This window comes from Bison bison, unplaced genomic scaffold, assembly GCF_000754665.1.
Source record: "Bison bison bison isolate TAMUID 2011002044 unplaced genomic scaffold, Bison_UMD1.0 scf7180017864254, whole genome shotgun sequence".
NCBI lineage: Eukaryota > Metazoa > Chordata > Mammalia > Artiodactyla > Bovidae > Bison > Bison bison.
In genome coordinates, this window is record NW_011494826.1 from 1,955,224 (window position 1) to 1,980,011 (window position 24,788).

The following is a 24,788-nucleotide window of genomic DNA, read 5'->3' on the forward strand; positions in this document are numbered from 1 at the left end:
TACTTTGCAATCCTTATGCGTTCTGGCCCAATGAGAACTCATGATAATAAAAGCTACTAGCATTTTACCAAGGACTTGACATTTTACGTATGTCATTATATTTCATTCTCACAATAATCCCAAGAGAAAAGTATTATCACTATCATTTTAGAACTGGCAAACTAAGGTTTCCTGGATCCGGAAGATCCTCTGGAGACGGGAATGGATCCCCAGTCCAGTATTCTTGCCTGGAGAATTCCATGGACAAAGGAGCTTGGCAGGCTACAGTCCATGGGGATTCAGAGTTGGACATGACTGAATGACTAAGCACAAACTAAGGCTAGAGAGATTAAGGTACCTTATATGCCTCAGCCCTCAAGAAAAGTCCAGACATATCCCAAATCCTATATAAAATCAAAAATACCAGAATTTCATTAAAAGAAATCCTGTTCTTTGGAAGGAATGATGCTAAAGCTGAAACTCCAGTACTTTGGCCACCTCATGCGAAGAGTTGACTCATTGGAAAAAACTCTGATGCTGGGAGGGACTGGGGACAGGAGGAGAAGGGGACGGCAGAGGATGAGATGGCTGGATGGCATCACCGACTGGATGGATGTAAGTTTGAGTGAACTCCGGGAGTTGGTGATGGACAGGGAGGCCTGGCATGCTGCAATTCATGGGGTCTCAAAGAGTTAGACACAACTGAGCGACTGAACTGAACTGAACTGAACTTTTATAAAGGTAGAATTTCTCTTGTGCTCTAGGCAAATAATGAAGCTAATCTGTAAAGACTTGTGATAATCCTTTCTCCAACCAGTGAATCCAGTCTGAATACTCTTTTATGACAGTCCAACAAACTAGAGAGAAATTTAGCTGTGTGTTATTCTCTAGCATATATGTATAGCATATGCAATATATATATACATATATATATATATATGATTTGTTATTATTTTTAAAGCCTACCTGCACAGAGAACTTTACAGTGACTGAAGGAATTCAATCAACAGCAGACAGGTGCAGCAGTGTGTATGAAGAATCATGAAGAAGTTAGTTCATGGACCAAGTAAGCTACAAAAAATCAAAGAAAAAGAAAAAAGAAAGAGAAACAGAGCTTTTCACTTTAGATGCCCCAAAGTTATAGAAAAGAATAACAGATGTCAGAATTTTAAAGTTAAATACATATGATCTGAAGGAAAGCAAAAAAAAAAAAAATAGCATTATCTGGAAATCTTCATAAATTGAATACTACTTCCAAATAATTTAAATTAATAAAGCAAAACACTTCAGGTAATGCAGATATAATTGCCACATGACTTACTACCATATTAATCTTTTAGTAGAAACCATGATAAAATAACCTATGAAGATGTTAGATAGACTATCACAATTAAGTAAAAATAACTTTTTTAAACAAAGAAGCAAAATTTCAAAACATGCATTAAAATTCAGTCCCCTTTCAGCAGGATTTACAAATATACTTCTTTAATGCTCTTACTCCTGAATTTGGGATGTTGTATGAACAACTTGTTACTTTGCGATTAATATTGCATCATTTCCTGGTATTTCTATCTGTCTACACAGTCACCCAAGCCCCCTGCAAGCAAAGGAATGTACTTGTTGGTTGAATGACCAAAAGCAATGACACAACTTACAGCTGTGAACTACAGATCCTAAGTCCATGTTGTGTAAGAGTCCCCTGGAGGACTTTTAAAAAGAGATTCCTGAATCCTACCTCAGATTCTTGGAATTAGAATCCCTGAGGCTTAGAAACCTCTGTTTACAGAACAATCTGCAGATGCGTCTGATGCATAGACAGATTAAACAGCGTAGAGCTGTGGATTTAGAACTCTGTTCTGAAGAGTCTTAAAATCCTCAAGAAACACCTGTTTCAACCAGAACAATCCCATTTTTATCTATTTTATGTATCTGTTCTGTTTCTTAAAAACCTGAAAACAACAGGGCAAAGTGAACCCATCCACATAAGACTTAAACTCATGATTCTGGCATCATAACTGTCGCAATCCAAAGGGAGATCAGCCTAGGCAGATAGAAAGACCAGGATTGGTGGGCACAGAGTATTTATTAATGCCAAAAGAAAAACTTTAAGAAAGCAGTTCCACGATTCATACACTTTTATTTATTGCAACTTGAAAGAACTTATTCAATCCATGACTGAACTGCATAAGTGGAAAAAACATATATATATATATATATGCACACACATCTATATATGGGGGGCAGAGACAGCAGGAGTAGATCTGGGAAGGTGTTCTCCAGAAAGTGATCACCCTAAGAGAAAGACGATCAGCATGAACACCTGGGTACTGCTTCTCCCTAACGCAAGGTCTGGATCCTTTAAACATCTTTCAGGTGCTTTCCCTAATCTACTCTAACCTAGAAATCTATGTCACATGTTGTGGAGAAAGGCAGGGGAAGAATGCCGGTTTCCTCCTCCTCGTCTGCCCTCAGATATTCCCCTGAAGGACTGGGTCCATATATTCTGACCTTCTGAAATTCTCCATTTCAACCACCCTACCTAATACTCCCACTGGAAATTAGATTTGAGACACCCAACCTGGCTGACATGATCTCAATAGGCTATTTTATCAAATGAATAAGCAAGCACACATTTTACTTACCTGTCTGAATACACAAGCTAAGCAGGAGATGAACTGAGTAAGAAGCCAGGAGAGCGACTATCAGCAGCAAGAAACTAAAACATAAAAGAGTACATGGTCAAATTTGTCCCCTAAAAGTTTCCTTTTTATGGTATTTCATTCAAAAAACATATTTTTTTCACATTCAAATGGTCACGTGTATGAGTGCTAAGTTGCTTCAGTCATGTTTGATTCTTTGTGACCCTGTGGACTGTAGCCCTCTAGGCTCCTCTGTCTTCTCTCCAACTTAAGAGAAGTAAGTTTCAGTTTTGAAATCCCATTGTCTTTTTTCTTTACTCTATCGCTCCCCTTTTAATGATGTGTTGCTGTTGTTTAGTCATTTAAGTCATGTCCAACTCTTGCAGCCCTAGGACTGTAGCCCTCCAGGCTCCTCTGAGGAGGGTTCTTTACTGCTGAGCCATCTGGGAAGCCCCCAATGATGAGTACCTCCCTATAATTTTGAATAAACACTGCATTTCAGCATCTATTAAACATACTCAACAAAGCAAACCAAAAAAATACAGTTAAAACACTTTTAATGATATGATTTGAAAAATGTGTTATGTAATAATTGGGGTCCTCTCACCAAAAGTATGAAAAGAAACAGCATACATAATCCTTTATTTATTCTCAGGAAGATACTGGCAAGACAAGTTTCCAGGGGAGTGCTCCTGAAGTTGAAGAAATTCTATCTTTGCAGTCCACTTAATACTTGTTAATAAGTAGCAAAATGGAGAGGTGAAAGTACACTTGTCAATTGATGTCAGAGACCTCACAAAATAAGGTTGGCATCACCAGATGGAAACTGTGATGTGATTCAGCAAGCCCCCATTCGGTGGTATATACCTGTATGTAAGATCCTGCAGTAAAAAATGTGATTTTTCAAATGGAACTAAGAAATAAGTCCTATGATTATGTCTCGCCTGAGGTGTCATACATAGCTTTTAAGTTTTAAAACTATGAAAGTTTGCAAATACATCCCATAATAAAAGCAAGTTCGGTTACTTAAAAGTTGGTTAGCTAACCAAGAAATTCAAAGTAAAAGCAGAAATGATCCTACATGAGACTGTATTTTAAATTTCATAGAAAAAATAGGTCTGCTTGTACTGACAAAACAAACTTGTTCATTCATTCTATTAAGCATGATGCTCCATGCTAAGGATAAGATCTAGTCCTAAAGGATTTCAGAGTTCAGTGGGGAAAATAACTTGCAAACAGATAATTACATTATAATAAAAGAATGAATATAAAAGTACTATGGAAACACAGAAAAGACAGCAATGTCTTCTGTCTTGGGCAAACTGGCCATGAGCTGTCTTAAAAGATGTAAAGGAATAAATACAGGGTACATGTCTAGCCTCAGAAAGTGAAACAAGTCTACTTAACAGGAGGAGAGAAAGAGATGGAGAGAAACCAAAGGATTATATGTTTTATTTACAGTCACAAAATCGCTATTTATAAATAATCTGCATGACTGATAAACTCTGATTTACTTTGGCCCACTGAACACAACAAATAAGCCACTTGTTAAGGTTATTAAGGAATGTGGATCAAGTTTCTCTTTTTTTTTAAATTAGCCACACTTTGGATAAAAAACCAAATTATATAGCATCCTTCCAAGCTACAGACTAGCAACAATATAAGAATAAGAGGAACCCCAGAAATAACTAGAAATTGTATAATAGCAAGTTCTACAACCTATCTCTTTGCTTCTCAATGTACTATCAAAATGAAAAAAAAGAAAAAATTGTAAAATAAGAAAAAAACTCACCTAAATCCAAGGATACCAGTATGAGCCATAACATAAGCTAAGCCAAGGATGCCACTTCCCATGATGGCATTCATCAAATTAAACACTGAGAAACCAAATGAAGCACCTCGGGATCTCTGTGTGTGAACTTCCTGTAAGCACACGAATTAACAGAGTTAAGTGTTTGAATGGTGAAGTCCAACTTTGGTCAAGAAATGACTGACAGGTTATGGAGAGTCTCCTAAAACCACAGACATACTGTGACATACTAGTTGCTCAACAAGCAACCAGGACCTCGTTTCCTTTCCTTTCCTTCTCACTTCCCACTAGTGCAGCTCCAGGAAGCCAGTTTCCTAGGAAAATCGTCTCCACCTGCGCAGAGACCCAGTAGGCTTCAGGAAGAAGGCATGACTAACCTTGTGACTGCAAAAGATGAAGATAGGGTAAAATGGGGTGGGGACAGGGAGCAGGCAGATGGCCTCAAGCTCACGTGATAACTGAAGAATCCGTGAGTCAGCTTGAGGTTGCTGTAGACAACTCTTGCTCCCTAATTACTAGGACTACAAAACTAATCTCTATTTATACACTTAATGAATTAAGTCTGCCCAGTGAAAGGATGGGCAGGAATGCCATGCAATGACGATATTGTAAATAGAAGCAATTCACGTTGCTCTGGCGAGGATAAGCCTTGAAAACACTCTCCTCTAAAACAGCATTTGGGAATAAAGTCCTAGAAACTGTTACTGCCCTGGGACTTGAGTTAAAGGGCCGAAGTGCCCACTGCACAGGTTTTAGGGTCAGGGAAGTGCTATGTATTTATTACCAGGCCTCTCACGCTCCTTCACGGTTAAGTATCTCTGTATTAAGACGTTTACAGGTCCCCAATGGCAACCCACTCCAGTACTCTTGCCTGGAAAATCCCATGGATGGAGGAGCCTGGTAAGCTGCAATCCCTGGGGTCGCTAAGAGTCGGACACGACTGAGCGACTTCACTTTCCATTTTCACTTTCATGCATTGGAGAAGGAAATGGCAACCCCCTCCAGTGTTCTTGCCTGGAGAATCCCAGGGACGGGGGAGCCTGGTGGGCTGCCGCCTATGGGGTCGCACAGAGTCGGACACGACTGAAATGACTTGGCAGCAGCAGCAATGACTAAGCTGAGAAAAGCCAAATCTTGTGACTCTTGCAAAAAGCTCACAAGACTGGTGAAAAAAACGAGAAGCCGACAAGTATACCGAGAGCAGTGAGTTACATAACCGTGGGGCTGCTCCCCTAGTAGGGTCCCCTGCCTCCACCTGCTGCTGCGTCTCTTCCACCTGAGCCTGCAGCTTCAACTTTTCTTTCTAGGAGAGGTTAGGCTCCTATCTCATTGATGAACTCCGCCAGATCTCGAAATCTCGGCTGCTGCCTTTGGGCCCCAGGTCCTAAGCTTCTCCCCGCTCCCCTTGCCATCCCTTTTCTTTCCCGGTCTTATTTGGCAGTCACTTCAGAACGGGGAGCCAGCGGAGCAAACTTACGTTGCTAAGCAACGGGCTAGACTCTTCCGCCTCCGCCTCTTCAGGCTCCTGAGTAGAGACAAACCAGCCGGGCTCGGCGTTGATGACCCCCGCTGGGACCTCCATGCGGCTCGCTGGTCGACTACCCAGTCCATCCACTAGCTGCTACCCCTGCCCTCCCGCCTGTAGTCGCGCTGGAGGCGGGCCTACGTTCCCGGCCCTTCCGGGTTTCCGTACTTCACCAGGGCCGGGACGAAAAGAGGGATCGACGTGATCTGCTGACGCTCGCCTCTCGGCGGCGAACCTTGATGGTGTCATCGAGGGCCCGCCTCCCCGCCGAAGACACGCTTCCGAGTTGTACCAGAGCATGAGGTGAGGGTCTGGTCTTGGAGCCAGCGACGGGGCAACGCCGGGAAATGGGATGGTGACGTTGGTGAAGTGGCGGCCGTGGTGCCCTTGATAGATAGTTCGAAGGGGCTGAGGGTCCGGTGGCGGAACCGGTCGGCTCGGCGGCTCTCCGCCTCGCGCTGTCTGGGCGCTAAAACGTCGGGAAGTCGCCCACCGCCCGGTGCAGAGCCTAGGCCTGAGGACGGGGAAGTGAGGGGTGTTTCATCGCTTCAGAACTTTCCGGTAGAACCTTTAGCCACATCTTACTTGTGGAAAGCAGAGATTCACGTTAAGTAATTTACCCAAGATCACACATCTGGTTAACTGCTAAACCCAGTTTGAACCCTGTCAACTTTTTGACAGTTGCTTTACAGGGTTCCTAGGCCTGGTGGGCTGCCGTCTATGGGGTCGCACAGGGTCGGACACGACTGAAGCGACGCAGCAGCAGCAGCAGCAGCAGGCAGGGCCATTTCTTAACAGTTACTTCCTCGGTATTCCGGAAGGCAAAATGAAAAACTGATACTAATGGGATGTGCATGTAACACTCAGCAAATTTCCCATCCTAGAAATACTGAAACCTCTACTTATAGGTAGGACTTGTGGCAGTAAAACATCAAAGACAGCATAGAAATAGATTAAGAACGCAGGCCCTGGATTTTAATCCTTGCTCAACGATTTACAGCAACAAGATTTTGGGTCAATTAACCTATTTCTGAGCTTTAGTTTACACCTTTGCAGAAATGAGAATGCAACACCACACACCTCCCAAGATTATTACTGTGAGTAAAGCGTTCAGTACAATATCTGACCCAATAAGCTTCCATAAGAATATCCTTTTAAATATTGACATTGGTAAAATTATCAATATAGTGACCATGTCATTTAGAGATGATCCTTTATTTCGGCCTTCCAGTCCCAAAATGTTCTGTAGAAAACTGTGGGTGGGGAGGTTTGTTGACTATAGCGAGAGTGATGGATCACTAAACCCTAGTCCAGGCCGCAGGTGGGCTGGAAGTATACAGATTTATTATTTACTACTAATAAAACTCATCCTATCCTGGAAAAATTATTAATATTACACTTCTCACATACCACTAAAAGTTTTAATCTTTGGCATTTAGCAGGTTATTTGAAACAATTAAAATTTTTATTAAGACTTGTGAATATGTTAAGCTAGTTTGTAGCTTTATGGTAGTTCTTTTAATTGAATGCTTTATTTTTAGGAGCTTATTGAAACAATTTGCATTCTCAAGAAGACTTCTCAAAGTGGAAAGCTGTAGAATAACTGAGTCAGCATCACTGATTCTACTACCTTGGGCATCGTTGATACAGAAGCTTAACAGAGTACCTGTTATTTTCTTGCTGGATCAAAGAAAAAGATTCTCAACCATGCCTGAAATAGAAACAAATCACAGAGACTCTGAATTGTTTTCCCCACCCTCTGAAGTTCGAGGAATGACAGAACTTGATAGAACAGCTTTTAAAAAGACAGTCACCATCCCAGTGCTTAAAGTGAGGAAAGAAGTAGTCAATAAACTGATGCGATCCCTTAAAAGAGCAGCACTGCAGCGCCCAGGCATAAAACGTGTGATTGAAGATCCAGAAGATGGAGAAGGTAGACTAATTATGTTGGATCCCTATAAAATGTTTACTGTTGACTCCTTTGAGAAAGAAGAACTCAGTATTTTAAAGCAGCTGAATGTCAATCCACAGATATCGAAATATAATTTGGACCTAACTTATGAAAACTTTAAGTCAGAAGAAATCTTGAGAGCTGTGCTTCCTGAAGGTCAAGATGTGACCTCAGGGTTTAGCAGAGTTGGACACATTGCTCACCTGAACCTTCGAGATCATCAACTACCTTACAAGCATTTAATTGGTAGGTGTGTCTTAGTAATAGTCACATATTAGAAACCAATTAGCAAGTTCTAATTTTAGTTTTAAAAAAATGTAAATGCCTAATTATAGAAACGGGACATTTTATCATTATAATTTTAAGCAGGATCTTGAGCTCCATACCCTCCTTTAAGGGCCACTTTGGAATAGCCTTCCCAGAGTCATTTGTTGTTGCTGTTTAGTTGCTAAGTCGTGTTCCACTCTTAGAGACACCATTGACTGTAGCCCACCAGGCTCCCCAGTCCATGGGGTTTCCCAGGCAAAAGTACTGGAATGGATTGCCATTTCCTTCTCCAGGGGATCTTCCTCACCCAGGGATCAAACCCACATTTCCTGCATTGGCAGGTGAACTCTTTACCACTGAGCCACCAGGGAAGCCCTCCCAGAGTCAAGCAAGCTCTAAATATCAGTTCAGGCTTTTGTGTTTACAATACATAAGCATTAACTTCAATCGTTTGCTTTGGCACAATTCTTTGGCAACTTATCATTTTTGGTATCCAGAACTTATTAGTCCTTCAGGACTATGTTGAATGCTAGGTTTCATAAATGTGTGTTTCATAGTCAAAAGGGAAAGACCGTGTTTATGCAGGCTTTCATCAATTCAGGTAATTGAGCCTCTTCTATATGGTAGGCACCATACTTTGTTTTTTAGTACTCCTAGCTTTTTAGAACCAACTCTGTAGCCCAGAGTTGAAGCATGGGTCTTTTATTCTTTGGGCTAAGAAAGTAGAAGACTAATCAAAATCGCTCTTGTCCTTATATGAATATTTAATATCCATGCATTCTCCAGATTAATATTTTTGATACAGAGTAATTGTCAGAACTTCCTGGGAATTATTTTCAGCTTTAAAATGTAGTGCTCAGTGTTTTGCATGGGCAGAATTTCAGAGATGTGCTGTTATGCGTTTACTTTGTTTTTATTGATGAAAGGGACTAATAATGCATAGTGATAACATAATAAATACTTAAGCAGAGCCTTATAATTATGATCTGGTACAAATGTCAAGTCTAGGCTTTCCGTTGAATCATTGCCTGTCCTAACTCAACATTCTTTTAGCACTCTTATAAACTCACTCTCATAAAAGGGTACTCACAGATTGAAAATGAAACGTTTTCATACAGAAGTAATTTTAAAGCTTTTACTATAGACCTTTAGAATGTTTTTTTAAATTCTTCATTTCAAACTAACTTCTGTACCTTAAAAATTGAGTTCTGATACCTGAAGCAGAACAAGATAAAACAATGATTGACAATAGTTTGACATTATCATATTCAAAATCAGGTATCTAATTAATCAGAGAGAAATTAGACAAATTCCAGTTGGTATTTAAGCATGTTTGTATTATCAGTTCAGTTCAGTCGCTCAGTCATGTCCAACTCTTTGCAACCCCATGGACTGCAGCACACCAGGTTTCCCTGTCCATCACCAGCTCCTGGAGCTTGCTCAAACTCATTTCCATTGAATCGGTGATGCCTTCCAACCGTTATCTCACCCTCTGTCGTCCTCTGTTGTATCTGTATTATGGAGTACTTTATACTTACTTACAAATCAACGTATCTTTCTTTATACAATGAGATAGCATATAGATTCTTGTGAATTTTTTTAAGTGCTGACAAAAATGCAGACTTTGATTATAGGGCATCAATATACCATTGCCAGTGTCTTTTAACCTTTGTAGCTTTTTGTGCTCTGGAAACTATTTGACATAAAGAACAATTTAAGTAAATAAACATTTTATTTAGAGAAAAGTAAATAATCTATGTTTCTTTTATTTGAAAACATTATTTTGCTAGTATGCATTCCAAAGTGGAAGTATCTATTTTAAATACACAATAAAGCAAACATTTGGTTTGAGGCCAGTGGGGACAGGCTAGTGTTTTCTGAAACCATTTGTTTCCATAGTCCTTAACATCTCTTCTATTTTTTAACCAGTTCCCTGGGCCTACATGTTTGCTTACTGTTGTACTGATACATTTGAAAAGACTAAGTAAAAGACATGGAAAAATATTAGACAGAACAAGCTCTTCAAAATTTTTTCTTTATAAATGTACCCACACATTTTCTGTGTGTTTGCTTAGGGGCTGTCAGACATTAACTTTAGTAATCTGCTGAATTTTTAGAATTGCATTCCTCTATACACATCAGTTTCCCAGTGGTGCTAGTGAAGAACCCATCTGTCAATGCAGAAGACATAAGAGACCTGGGTTCTATCCCTGGGTCGGAAAAGATCCCCTGGAGGAGGGCATGGCAACCCACTCCAATATTCTTGCCTGGAGAATCCCATGGACAGAGGAGCCTGGTGGTCTATATTCCATACAGTTGCCAAGAGTCGGACACGACAGAAGCCACTTAGAATGCATGCACACAAAATAGGTGCAATTTTTGACTATAAACCAGAAAATATAGTTCACATCCATTTCATATTTGCAATTTTAGCTTTTATTTTGCAACCAGAAGGCAGTATTTATCATGATTTCTGTGCTTTTAGGCCAAGTTATGATTGACAAAAATCCAGGAATCACCTCAGCAGTAAATAAAATCAATAATATTGATAATACCTACCGAAATTTTGAAATGGAAGTACTATCTGGAGAGGAGAATATGATGACAAAGGTATGGAATATTTTATTGTCTCCTAATACAGTATATATCAAGATTAACTTTTGAAATCAGGATAACAGATTAAGAAAATATAATAGCCAGTATTGATGAGTATGTGAGAATGTAAGCATTTACATATATGTATTATTGATGGGAGAGCGAATTTGATATAGTCAGGAAGAGTGGAAGAGTGTATTGTAATATATTGCAATTTTGAATAGATACATCCTTTGACCCAGCACTCCATGTATAGGAAGTTATCTCAAGAATATAACTGGACAAGATTGTAATGATGTACCCAACCAGGGATTGAACCCATGTCCCCCCAGCAGTGGAAGTATGGAATTTTAACCACTAGACCCCTACATCATTTTTATAATAATAAATAAACATGATGGAATGAAAACAATCTAAATATCATCAGTAGATAACTGGTTAAATTTTAGGATAATAATACAATGGAATACTCCATCATTGAAGATTATTAGCTCCATCAGTTCAGTTGCTCAGTTGTGTCCGACTCTTTGTGACCCCACGGACTGCAGTATACCGGGCTTCCCTGTCCATCACAAACTCCCGGAGCTTACTCAAACTCATGTCCATTGAGTCGGTAATGCCATCCAACCACCTCATCCTCTGTTGTCCCCTTCTCCTACTGCCTTCAATCATTTCCAGCATCAGGGTCTTTTCAGATGAGTCAGTTCTTTGCATGTGGCTCTAGCTGAGAGATCACACCATCGTGGTTATCTGGGTCATGCAGATCTTTTTTGTATAGTTCTTCTGTGTATTCTTGCCACCTCTTCTTAATATCTCCTGCTTCTGTTAGGTCCATACCACTTCTGTCCTTTATTGTGCCCATCTTTGCATGAAATGTTCCCTTGGTATCTCTAATTTTCTTGATGAGATCTCTAGTCTTTCCCATTCTATTGTTTTCCTCTATTTCTCTGCATTGATCACTGAGGAAGGCTTTCTTATCTCTCCTTGCTATTCTTTGGAACTCTGCATTCAGATGGGTATATCTTTCCTTTTTTCCTTTGCCTTTTGCTTCTGTTCTTTTCACAGCTATTTGTAAGGCCTCCTCAGACAGCCATTTTGCATTTCTTTTTTGGGGGGATGGTCTTGATCACTGCCTCCTGTACAATGTCACGAACCTCCATCCATAGTTCTTTAGGCACTCTTATCTATCAGATCTAAACCCTTGAATCTATTTGTCACTTTAACTGTATAATTGTAAGGAATTTGATTTAGGTCATACCTGAATGGTCTAGTGGTTTTCCCTACTTTCTTCAATTTAAATCTGAATTTGGCAATAAGGAGTTCATGATCTGAGCCACAGTTAGCTCCTGGTCTTGGTTTTGCTGACTGTATAGGGCTTCTCCATCTTTGGCTGCAAAGAATATAATGAGTCTGATTTTGGTGTTGACCATCTGGTGATGTCCATGTGTACAGTCTTCTCTTGGGTTGTTGGAAGAGGGTGTTTGGAAGAGGTGCTATGACCAGTGCATTCTCTTGGCAGAACTCTATTAGCCTTTGCCCTGCTTCATTCTGTACTCCAAAGCCAAACTTTACCAAGCAGGTATCTCTTGACTTCCTGCTTTTGCATTCCAGTCCCCTATAATGGAAAGGACATCTCTTTTTGGTGTTAGTCCTAGAAGGTCTTGTAGGGCTTCATAGAACTGTTCAACTTCTTCAGCATTACTGGTCAGGACATAGACTTGGATTACCATGATATTGAATGGTTTGCCTTGGAAACGAACAGAGATCATTGTGTCATTTTTGAGATTGCATCCAAGTACTGCATTTCAGACTTTTGTTGACTATGATGGCTACTCCAATTCTTCTAAGGGATTCTTGCCCACAGTAGTAGATATAATAGTCATCTGAGTTAAATTCACCCATTCCAGTCCATTTTAGTTCACTGATTCCTAAAATGTTGACGTTCACTCTTGGCATCTCCTGTTTGACCACTTCCATTTGCCTTGATTCATGGACCTAACATTCAAGGTTCCTATGCAGTATTGCTCCATACTGAAAGTAAATTGTCCACTGACAAGCCAAGTGACAAAAAATAAACTGTAGAACAGTATACATAACTGAGTTCCATTTTAGGTGTGATGATTTTAAATGTGTAAATATGCATAATATCAGAATGTTAACAGTGAGCATATTTTCACTTGGTATAGTTTCTGGTGACCTTTGTTATCTTTATACTTTTCTAAAGTGTGAGCACATACTTCTTCTATAAGAAAAACAAAACCTATTTCAAAGAAAAAATAACTTAAAATATATAGGAATAGATTCCTGATATAAACCATTTTCTCATCTTCCACCCCAAGACCCTCTGTAGTGTTGGATATAATAAACTGTTTTTAAGTTAAAGCCTTAGATAATTACATGTTAACATTATGTGAAATTTTGTACCCAAGCTAAGAAACAGGCTAGACAAATCCTGAGAGACCCCCAAGTTAATGGCTGTTGTTATTCTCTCTATGCACATGAACTATGAAGGACTGACTGAGCAGAGGGTTTTTGAGTCAGGCTTCTGACTCGAGTCCATGCTTAGTCCTGCCTTGTATACCAGACCTCCACTACCTACTGCCTGTGTACAGTGAGTAAGGTCTGTTATGGCAAGCAAGATTCGGATGTGAATCCTTTGATAATAACTGTGCTCAGCTCAGCTGACACTAAGACATACTCAACTTTAGGCACACCCAGACTGAACATTGTCATGTTCTTTACTTGGTAGTGACCCTTAGGGTGTCAGGTAGTATCATTCTTCTTAGAAAGAAGATGTAAACTTCTATAAACTGAGAAACTTCTGTAATTTTATAAATGCCTTGTGATTGACTTCCCAAGTCAACTAAAGTTTGTTCTTAGGACATACTTTATGCCTAGTATATATACTATCAAATAAATATGAAAACTCAATATAATTTCTTTGCTCCAAACACAATCACATTTAAATTTAAGAGCTCATGCAACATTTAAGTAGTATTTAAAAACATTGCTAAAGTGGATCTCCTGAAAGCAATGCTTAACTAAGGGAACAAGATATCAAAGACAGCATGAGTAAAACCAGAGGGATACTTAGCATCATTTAATCTAGATCTAGATCTGTGACTCACACTAAAGAGCTTAAAGACAAGTAGAAAGGAGATTTCAGGAAAAGCATCCCAAGACACATTTAAGCCTTCCAGGTTATATTATACACCTAGATTGATTCTTAGTTGGCAGAATCATGAAGAAATATTTCAAACTCTTGAAACTTAATAATATGATTAGAGCATTTGATGTGGTCAGGAGGAAAAAATAAGTACAAATTTGGAATTAAGGTCCATGAAGAGAGAGTATAGAAGATGTCTCTATTAGATTTATAGAACTTAGGAACTTTCTGGCCTTTGATTCTTCATCTGTTAAAATAAGGGGCTTAAGATGATAGGTGAAGTCACATTTCACAATTGTAGTTTTGTTTTCTATTTTCTATCATGTTTATAATAGTCCCCAAAGAAATGCTATAAAATTTTAATTTTGTTCAAGACTTAGCTTCACTGTATATTTAGTTTATCCATGAAAACTCAGATTTGGGAAAGGCAAAAACACGGGAATGATTTATTCTATACACTGGCTCTATTTATAGACATGAAACCTGCAGAGTCCAAGTAACTGTCTAAAAACATAACGAAGTACCTTGAAATTCACTGACACATGATGCATCTATCTTGCCAAACTGAAAACTAAGGAAGCAAAGCATGTTTGCTGCGTGGAAGACTGTCTGCAATTTAGCTACCCACCATGAAGACAGATGTGGTGTGTTGTTTCACCCTAAAGGCTTTCTTCCTATCAGGTGACAGGAGATAATATAATTAAGCCAGTCAGTTGGCCTATCTGAAAAATTCCTAGTGTGATCGGGGAACCACTTTATGGTCCTTTAGGATGAGATGGAGAGCTGTTTGGTTTTGAAGAGATGACTCCTCTCATGAAAACATCTAATGCAAGATAGTAACTACCCTCAAGTTTAGCATAAACACCAGATTTCTAATTTAAATGCCTTTAAACTCACTGTAATTTGCTCTTAATAGTAGTAAATTTTAATGTGTGTATGTGTGAATGCATCTATCCAATATCAGTGGCTGGAATTTAAGACTAAACAGTTTAACCAAAAGCATAATACTTTTTCAGGTTCGAGAAAACAATTACACCTATGAATTTGATTTTTCAAAAGTCTACTGGAATCCTCGTCTCTCCACAGAACACAGCCGTATCACAGAACTTCTCAAACCTGGGGATGTCCTATTTGATGTCTTTGCTGGGGTTGGGCCCTTTGCCATTCCAGCAGCAAAGAAAAAGTGCACTGTGTTTGCTAATGATCTCAATCCTGAATCCCATAAATGGCTACTGCACAATTGTAAATTAAATAAAGTGGACCAAAAGGTAAAAGTCTTTAACTTGGATGGGAGAGACTTCCTGCAAGGACCAGTCAGAGAAGAGTTAATGCAGCAGCTAGGACCACTGTCTAAAGAAAGAAAACACTCTGTGCACATTGTCATGAATTTGCCAGCAAAGGCTATTGAGTTTCTCAGCGCTTTCAAAGCACTCTTAGAGGGACAGCCATGTGGCAGTGAACTCCTTCCCATTGTGCACTGTTACAGCTTTTCCAAAGATGCTAATCCAGCTAAGGATGTTCAGCAACGAGCTGCAACTGTGTTAGGCATCTCCTTGGAGGCATATAGTTCAGTTCACCTAGTAAGAAATGTGGCCCCTAACAAGGAAATGTTATGCATCACTTTTCGGATTCCTGCTGCTATACTTTACAAGAACCAGACCGTGAATCGAGGTGAGCGATTTCTGGGAAATTAAATGTAAGCTGTAATACAAAATTTAACATAACTTTCTTGGGCAACATACATATTTTATATTCTTTTTTAAACTTAGAAATAGATTAAACTGATTCTAGTTAGATATTTCAGTTCAAGACCCCTTGCCATTCAACAGTGACTAATTTCTCACAATTTTACAGATTTTATTATGATACACTATTCAGTCTAGTAGAAGGCTATTTCATTAAATCCATAGCAATGTTACTATTTCATGCATAAGTTGAGTACATTAAAATGTTTAAAATGCCTATATTATTTGCTTTTTAAAAGTTATTTTAAATGTTAAGTATCTTACATAATATAGGTTTTCTGGATTTGTTACAGACAATCATGAAGGTCCACCTCTTAAACGCCAGAGGACAGATAAAGACTTTTAAGAAGAAAATACACAAATTGCTTCAGCCACTTAACTGGAAATATTTTCTCCATCTCCCCACTAGACCTTTGTGATAGTGAACTATCATTTGTATGATTTTATTTTAGCATTCAGTTACTTTAGTATTGAACCCTTTTATTTTACCCTCGAGGCTTCCCTGGTGGCTCAGATGGTAAAGAATCTGCCTGCAATGCAGGAGACCTAGGTTCGATCCCTGCATCTGGAAGAGCCCCTGGAGAAGGGAATGGAAACCCACTCCAGTATTCTTGCCTGAAGAATCCCATGGGCAGAGGTGCCTAGCGGGCTGTAATCCACAGGTTCGCAGAGAGTCAGATATGACTGAGAGACTAACACAGTCCTATAAATTGGGAATTATCAAATTAAAATTTAAGCCTACTAAATATATGTTGTTTTATAATTTTATCATCATATATATCTAGTCTTTTATTAGATAAATATGTTTAAATATTGTCCGGAAAATAGTTTTTGGAAGTATGATAATTGCATAATAACTAGGAAAGCACTCATCATTTTACAGTTATCCTTAGTTGAAGAGTGCAGCTAAGTTATATGTAAGTACTCCTATACTTACTGTTAATATAGAAGTATTAGTAATAACAAATGAGATTATTTAGATCAGAGACGGGCAAACTACGTCCAGCAGGCCAAATCTGGTCCACCACCTGTTGTATGGCAAGTAAGCTGAGAATGGTTTTTACACTTTTAAATGATTGGGGGAAAAAAAAATTTGTGACATGAAAATTATATGAAATTTGAATTTCAGTGTCCATAAATAAAGTTTTATTGGAACTTATTTTTTATGCTCATTTGTTTACATACTGGCTATGGCTGCCCTCATTGTATAACACCAGAGCTGAGTAGTTAGCTGCAACACAGATGGGATATGATTTGCATCACTTCACATTGCTGCTCAGCACACTACAAATCAGTGACACGGTTATAATGCAACAGCATTTAAGTGCAACATATATTGCCAAGCTATAACATTTTATTTTACTATTATGAGTGTATATCCATCATTCCAAAACAACAAAAGTGGACATCCATGTTGAGCTTTTAAAGTATGGTAGAGTATGAACATTTTTGATACTGAATTAGATGATAAAGCATCCGTAACTGAGCTAAAGTAAAATATACTTTGACATTCCCAAAAGAACTACTTACTCATCAGTATTTCCAAGTCACAGGCAAGCAACTGTCAGAAAAATTACATATTTAAACTGGAAATTCACAGTAGAATTTCCTTATAAAAAATGAAAGTGGGGCTACAACCAAAAAGTCTCCAAGTGACTTTTTTAAGTCAAGAAAGGAAAATTATTTACTGACGGAGAGTTAATTGTGTTTGTTTTGAAAGCAGGAGTCTTAAGAAATATGTCCAGAGAAAGCAAGTTTTGTTTAGGACTGTTAGCCTTTTGGCAAGGACAGTTGCCCAAAGAGTTGTGAACACTGGGAGTACCATCAATAGTCAAAATGGTAAATGAGTCCAAGTAGTTGTTTACTCTTGATGAGTTGATAGATGTTTCTAATACAGCTCAGTTCTTGCTTATTTGAGGTGTCAATTCTGAGTTTGAAGTTACTGAAGAATTAGCCTCTATGAATACTCTGCATGGAACTATTGGTGAATACTTTCAAAGAAGTTGAGGAAACAAATTCGGTAAAACTTGAAGCAGAATCTGATCTGTTATAACTAATGATGGTAAAAGAAAGTGTGAGGTTAAAAAAAAGATCTAGTGGAGAAACTTAAAAGCTTATGAAAATGTAAGGTGTTTAAAACCTATAGTTATTCACTGTATTATTCACCAGCAAGTACCTTGCAGCAATATTTGAATCTATCATTTGTTAATGAACCAGTAATGTCAATGATAAACTTCATTTGCTTTCATGGACTTTAATCATCCTCAAAGTCCTTCACTTTTGTCTGAAATTGAAGCCAAATTTCCTGACACTCTTAACCTAAGCTTGATTTGCTTAGCAACTGTAAAGTCTGACTGCAGTTTTTTGGGTTCATGGCCAAGACGGAAATTTTTCTTAACCAACCTTAAACACTTCTGAAATACTGAATGTCTTTGGAAGTTAGTTGCTAAAGGCTTGATAATATTTCTCAAATATATCAACCACAATTACAGGTCAAAAGTAACTAATGTGAAACATACTGCAAGAGTATGGAATGACTACATTTCTCATCTATCAAAAATTAAGGAACAAGGTTTCCGTTCTCACACATATTAGTGGATATATTTTTCTGAGTTTAGCATTTTTGGAACCTTGGTGCAAATGTAAAGAAATTTCCATGTTTCAGAACCCATTTAACTACAGCTGAACTTCTTCAACTGGAAGTGATAAATGTATTACTGTAATGACATGCAAAAAGGTAAATACCAAGGGGGGATTAAGAAAAGCCTTCCAAATGATGTACATGCTCAGTTAAAATCACATGTTCCAATATCTGGCAGTATCTGTCTGAAAAGACTTTTTTAAAGATGAAATATGTAAAATCTCATTACATATAACCATTAGCAGGTGACCAATTACAATTCATTTTGATGATGGGACACTTAGAACCCCAACTAAATCTAATCCCCCACCCCCGCAAAAGCACTATTAAAAATTTGTTGCTGCTGTTTAGTCATTAAGTCGTGTCTGACTCTTTTCGACCCCATGGACTGTAGTCCGCCAAGCTTCTCTGTCCATGGAATTCCCCAGGCAAGAATACTGGAGTTAACTGCCATTTCCTTCTCCAGGGGCTCTTCCAGACCCAGGGATCGAACACAAGTCTCCTGCTTGGCAGGCAGATTTTTTACCACTGAGCCGCCTGGGAAGCCCACAAAAAAATGTACTCAATTGTATTTTGAATTTTGTTAATTTAAAAAACTGTGCCAATTTATTTTATCTCATTTATCTACATAATGGCCTCAGTTTTGCCTCTTGGCCCAAAAAGCCTAAAACACATTTACTCTCTGGTTCTACAGAAAAAGTTTGCAGACCCCTGATCTAAATCATTAACTACAAATTCAAATGCCTTTAGCAGCTAGTAATATAAATAGATGAAAGCAATACATCGTAAGAAGTATAGGTAACAATGCAGGAGATGTAAGTTTGATCCCTGGGTCAGGAATTCCCTGCTGCCCACTCCAGTATTCTTGCCTGGAGAATCCCAAGGATAGAGGATCCTGGCAGGCTATAGTCCACAGGGTCGCAAAGAGTCAGACACGACTGAGTGACTAAACGGCAACAGCAGCATACGGAGGTAATGAATTGGAACCTTTATTCCTTATTTAAAGACGCTTAAAATTATGTTGGGGTTCAACCCAACCTATCCTATGCAAAACCTTGGGGGCTAATGCAACCAGGAATTGCTAATTTGGGACTTCTAATTTTTCTTCCTCTCCCTCCTCGCCAAGTATATGTAGGTCAGGGGTCAGCAAACTTTCTGTAAAGGGCCAGATAGTACTGTAGGCTTGGTAAGGTATAAGGCGGCTTCCCAGGTGGCACAATGGTAAATAATCTGTCTGCTGACGGCAAGAGACGTTGGGTTCAATCCCTGGATCGGGAAGATCCCCTGGAGGAGGGCACAGCAACCCAGTCCAGTATTCTTCCCTTGAAAATTCCATGGACAGAGGAGCCTGGTAGGCTAGAGTCCAGGGGGTAGCAAAGAGCTGGACATGACTGAGCACTCACGCACAAGCCATAAGTTCTCTGCTGCTTCTCAACTCTGCCATAGTAGACAAAAGGCAGCTGCAGACAATACTTAAAACACTGTATTTTAAAAAAAAATTTATGAAAAATTGAAATTTTAAATTCATATGCTTTTCATATGTTAAAAAGTATATTATTCCTTTGGTTTCTTCCAGCCTTAAAAACATACAGACACCAAGTTTAGCTCATGGAGCATACAGAAACAGGAAGCAGCTAGATTCAGCCAAGGTTCTACAGTTTGCCTTCTCCTGGTCTAGATGTAGATAATAAATTTGCAAGTGGAATAAGAACTTTTTCCTAATACTGTACATCCATGTGCTAGGCTATAAATATTAAGTGTGGGTCAAAATGATGTTCCTATTTATACAAGTAAAGTGGTAAGATTCCTTCAGTCACCCCTTTTGGATGTGATACCTAGTAACTGAATTCTTGGTTAATCCATTAGAAAATGATGGCCAGAACACTCAGTAGATAGACTTTTTAACTTTGTTAATTTTTTTGACAAGTTTTCTGCCACTTTAGATTTTGAAATGATTATCCAAGTCACCTGTTCACAGACTAAAGTGAGAAGTTTAGATCAAATATTTATTGAAAGAAAGTAAGGAATACTAAGTAATAATACATTACAATTACCATGTAAATGTATTCAATACCATTAGTATCTGCTTAAAAGAGAGTGTAGTTAGTAGTCAAATCATGTTCTATGTAATGAATTCCTCAGAACTTTTACTAAAGATATCAACATGGTTATTTAGTTGATATCACTTATATCCCATATTAGAACTCAATCTATAAAATTTCCTCAAAGTCTTAAGAAGTTTGTCTACTCAGACTTGGTTTTACACAGCTGTTGTTTATAAGTCTGACAGTCATCTCTAGGACATGAACTATGCAGTTTAACCACTTGGGTTCAAACCCAAACTCTACTCCTTTTTAAATGTACTGACCTTTAGTAGGTTACTTAACCAAAGCATCCCCATTTGTTAAAATGGGGAAATAATACTAGCACTGTTACAAGGATTATTCACAAAGCATGAGGCACAGTGCTTCACAGATGGTTAATGCTCAGTAGTTGTTTCTGTGCTAGTGTTGTAAAACTTAGGAAATTCATGTAGATGAAAGACTTGTTCACACTTTTGGGAGAGTAAATCACTAAGATGGAGGATAATTTCATCAACATAGAATACTGTTATTTAGTAAATTGTTGCCATTAGGTTATCTTTCACCATTCCCTTTGATCTAATACAGTCAGTTAACATGTTTAAATTTGGCCTGTTGAACAAAGTATGAAAATAGTAAGGGTAAAATAATTACAATGTATCCAGGTGGTAGAATTTAACTGATTTCCCAAACCGGGTGCAGGTAATTTCCACAATAATAAAGTAGGCTCAGAAAAAAAGTTTTGAAAGCCTTTGAAATATTTTGTTAATAATTAATTCATTCTATTTAAATACATCATACAAGGTACTGAGAATAAATAATAGTATTTATTTTTTAAAGACTGGATACCTTACTTTGGCAGCTGAGTACAGAAAATCCTTAACCACAAGTCCAATGTTCTCACTATTCTTTGAACAGATTTATGTGTTGTACTTAAAGTGCTAGTCCTCTATTGGGAAAAAACTAATGCTGGGGTGGCCAAAAAGTTCGTTCAGGTTTTTTTCTGTAAGATGTACAGGAAAACTCGAATTAACTTTTTGGCCAACCCAATAGATATGAAAAATAGGATGCAACCTAGGAGAGTATAGATAGAACTGCTGCTGCTGCCAAGTCGCTTCAGTCGTGTCCGACTCTGTGCCACCCCAGAGGCGGCAGCCCGCCAGGCTCCCCCGTCCCTGGGATTCTCCAGGCAAGAACACTGGAGTGGGTTGCCATTTCCTTCTCCAATGCATGAAGGTGAAAAGTGAAAGTGAAGTCGCTCAGTCGTGTCCAACTCTTAGCGACCCCATGGACTGCAGCCTACCAGGCTCCATCCATGGGATTTTCCAAGCAAGAGTACTGGAGTGGGTTGCCATTGCCTTCTCTGATAGATTGAACTAGAGTTGGATTAAAAAAAAAAAAAAAAAACAACTCACCTGTGTTCTAATTCTGGATTATGTGTATGATTTTAGCCTACTTAATTATTTGACACCTTGATTTTCTCAATTATCAAAGACAGAAGGGTTGTAAAGATGAACATGCACTCCTGAAATTAATGCCTACTTAGTCAAATAAGATGGTGCTGTTACATATGAATATTCTACTCTAATGTAACCCACAAATTTTGTTTCACATAACTTTCCACTCATAAAACTAACATCTGTTGTAATGGAGATTTGATAGAAAATCCCTTAATTTCTTTGAAAAATGATATCCCATATGCAGTCGTCTAGGTAACAGACTCATACAAGGTTGAGATGCTACAAATATCCATCTTATCCACATCCAAACTCTGTAAGCAACACTCTGGGTGTACTCAAAGCCTTTGAAGTTTCAAAAGAAACTACACGGGGGTCTGCAATTTACTCATAGAGAAATTTCATTTAAAGTATATTCATTCCAGTCTCCATGGTTTCATCATAAAATGAGCTCACATTGAGGTGAAAGGTGCCTTTTAAGTATTAAATTTTATTAACTTACTTCTTTGAATTTGTCATTAAAGCAGGTTAATACTCTGCTCTGGTTTATCCTAAGTGAGGCTCACAGCTGGGAACTATAACACACTGATCAAGGTTTGTCTCACTTTCCACTGCTCAAATCAGGCACTTAGTCCTTAATATTGAAAGACTGACATTATCACAGGTCAGGTTTTACTTGCCACAACCTGCTGGTAGAAGGAAATATATCCACTTGTCTGGACTAGTATTAAGAAGACATTGGGAAAAAAAAATGGAACATTTTATGAGAAGAAATAATAGTCTTGGATATTAACACTAAATGTCGTATTCAAAATGGCATTTTTAAATGTGTTCAAGTAAAACACTGTAATAAGAGAAAAACCACAAAACTTAATATAAAGTCTAGCTTTATTTTTTAAAAGATTTTACAAGTCTGTCAACCTCAAACTCACATAGGTGAATTATTCATATCTTCCATCAGATGCGGCTTACGGCTTCAATCCTGCTCAGAAAAATATAAGTAAAAAATAAATCTTTTCCACAAATATTTATCCACTATATTACCCAGCTTAGTTCTGAAAATTTCTCTCTATAAATACTTTAACGCAGCTGCTAGTGGTAGGACTGTTGCTGTGCAGCTGTACATGGCTATAGTTTTACAAGTCTGCCTTACTTTTGCTAGCTCTCTGGTTCAGCTCCAAAGGTCCAGATCTTATAGGGGAGAAATAAAGGTTAACTGGGCTGCCAGAAAAGCCCACTGAACGCATCCTGTAGTGCTCTGTGACAAGCCAGAGAAGAAGTATAGCCTCCAGCAAGGTCCTGTGGAGAGGCAGCTCTGACATGGTTTAAATACCTACAACAAAACAGAAAGTGTGGCGTTGACATAGAAAGCACATGTAAACTGGTAACACTTTAAAAGCAACAGTAAAACTGATTCAAAAGTCAAATTCTAGGACTGAAATGTTCAGACTTTATAAATGCATTGTTATCTTTTAAAAGGAAACTTACCAACTCTAAATTATAAAGCAAATTACATTAAGATCTAAAAACAGCTCTGAAGGACTCTTCAAAAATAATACTTGCTATTAAAACATTCCATATTCCCAATTTTCAGAACTGATTTATTTTGCTGGCTATTGTTTGGGTACCTAACTGCTGCTATCCTTCCTGGCATACACTTAATAAATGAATGCACATCATAATACTACTGTATTACTAAAATTTTACATAAATACTGAGTATTTTACAATAAATATGTTCTGGAAAAAAAATACCAAAACAAGTGATAAAGGGGAGAGAACATATTGGTTACTTCAAAATTACTTCAATATTACAAAAACATATTGTCTTCCTCCTACACAAAAGGAAATCTTAGAAAACTACATCCAAGAAATCTCTGAGACAGCCTGAGTTCAAAGGAATGTCTCGATTAGTAAATACAGAAGAGTCTTGATTAAATCTCAAAAGACTGTTACACACATGTCATTTAGCAATTAAAACTTTCTGCTTTGTATACCTGTTTGTATAAAGGTATACAAACAGGCCTTACAATGGGATAATCCTAGCTAAAGAGGGAAAACTTGTTAGCATGACTACCAGCACTGTCAGAAAACAAATATTTCCAGCTTTGCTTTAATGCCTAGTTTAAGAAACCACATTGTTTCTTCAGGCCTCAGGAAGTAAAGCAGCTTCACCCACTTTAGAATTACGGGTATGGCAAATGAATAAATCAGGTACCAGAACATTTTAATAACTTGGAAACTTTTCTATTCTCATTCATTCAGACTTCCTGTGTGTCAAAGTCTTGATGCATGAGCAACTTATTATTTCTAACATAATAACAAGTCTGTTTTTCATTTGTACCCATGTTTAATAAGCTTGTGTGATTAAAAAATATATGGCAATATAAAAGACCAAATAGAAAAAGTGGTCAAAGTAAGACACAGCATAAGCTCCTGGAATTGGCTATAATTTATTCACACTGCCACAAATCAAGGTGTTAACTCAATTCTTTGCTTCTCCACCAAGGGTGAAAGAGGAAAGTAAAAGGTGAAAGAAAGTATTTATTGAGCAACAATCTCCAAACCTTTTTGATAGTATATTTATAGCAGTAAAAATATTTGAGCATGCATCTCCAAAATTTGTATACTTGTTTAAAATTATACACATAAAGTATTAATATACACTATTAGTATATTAAGTGTTAAATATATATCATAGTATATATATGGGCTTCCCTGGTGGCTCAGAGGGTAAAGAATTTGCTTGCAAAGCGGGAGACCCAGGTTGAATCTCTGGTTCGGGAAGATTCCCTGGAGAAGGAAATGGAAACCCACTCCAGTATTCATGCCTGGGAAATCCCATGGACAGAGGAGCACCGTGGGCTACAGTCCATGAGGTTGCAAAGAGTCAGACATGACTGAATGACTAACACTTTCACTCCCCACCCACC

The 24,788-nt window shown here is 38.2% G+C and overlaps 3 protein-coding genes across 4 annotated transcripts in view; 1 reads left to right on the forward strand and 2 right to left on the reverse strand.

Moving 5' to 3' along the window:
* SLC38A6 (solute carrier family 38, member 6) overlaps positions 1 to 6,089 on the reverse strand; it is a 70,564-nt gene extending 64,475 nt beyond the window's left edge. Inside the window, exons 1-3 of one of the 2 annotated variants that reach the window (XM_010847652.1) lie at positions 5,906 to 6,089; positions 4,411 to 4,541; positions 2,622 to 2,695 (exon numbers count right to left, since the gene is read on the reverse strand). In XM_010847652.1, coding sequence (XP_010845954.1) covers positions 2,622 to 2,695; positions 4,411 to 4,541; positions 5,906 to 6,010 — 310 coding nt within the window. In that variant the 5' untranslated portion in view covers positions 6,011 to 6,089. The remainder of the gene's footprint in view (positions 1 to 2,621; positions 2,696 to 4,410; positions 4,542 to 5,905) is intronic. The other variant, XM_010847653.1, reaches the window with a different exon arrangement.
* Positions 6,090 to 6,182: 93 nt separating this feature from the next.
* TRMT5 (tRNA methyltransferase 5) lies at positions 6,183 to 16,836 on the forward strand. Its single transcript, XM_010847651.1, has 5 exons — positions 6,183 to 6,256; positions 7,495 to 8,150; positions 10,657 to 10,781; positions 14,949 to 15,603; positions 15,971 to 16,836. The coding sequence occupies exons 1-5, from the start codon at positions 6,252 to 6,254 to the stop codon at positions 16,021 to 16,023; spliced, it is 1,494 nt and encodes a 497-aa protein (XP_010845953.1). The 5' UTR covers positions 6,183 to 6,251; the 3' UTR covers positions 16,024 to 16,836.
* Positions 16,837 to 22,726: 5,890 nt separating this feature from the next.
* Positions 22,727 to 24,788, reverse strand: part of MNAT1 (MNAT CDK-activating kinase assembly factor 1) — a 213,582-nt gene continuing 211,520 nt past the window's right edge. Inside the window, exon 8 of the mRNA XM_010847654.1 lies at positions 22,727 to 23,189. Coding sequence (XP_010845956.1) covers positions 23,069 to 23,189 — 121 coding nt within the window. The 3' untranslated portion in view covers positions 22,727 to 23,068. The remainder of the gene's footprint in view (positions 23,190 to 24,788) is intronic.

Coding starts and splice junctions, on each gene's coding strand:
- TRMT5 (XM_010847651.1), top strand. Junction 8,151..10,656: donor ACCTTACAAGCATTTAATTG/GTAGGTGTGTCT, acceptor CTGTGCTTTTAG/GCCAAGTTATGATTGACAAA. Junction 15,604..15,970: donor GAACCAGACCGTGAATCGAG/GTGAGCGATTTC, acceptor GATTTGTTACAG/ACAATCATGAAGGTCCACCT.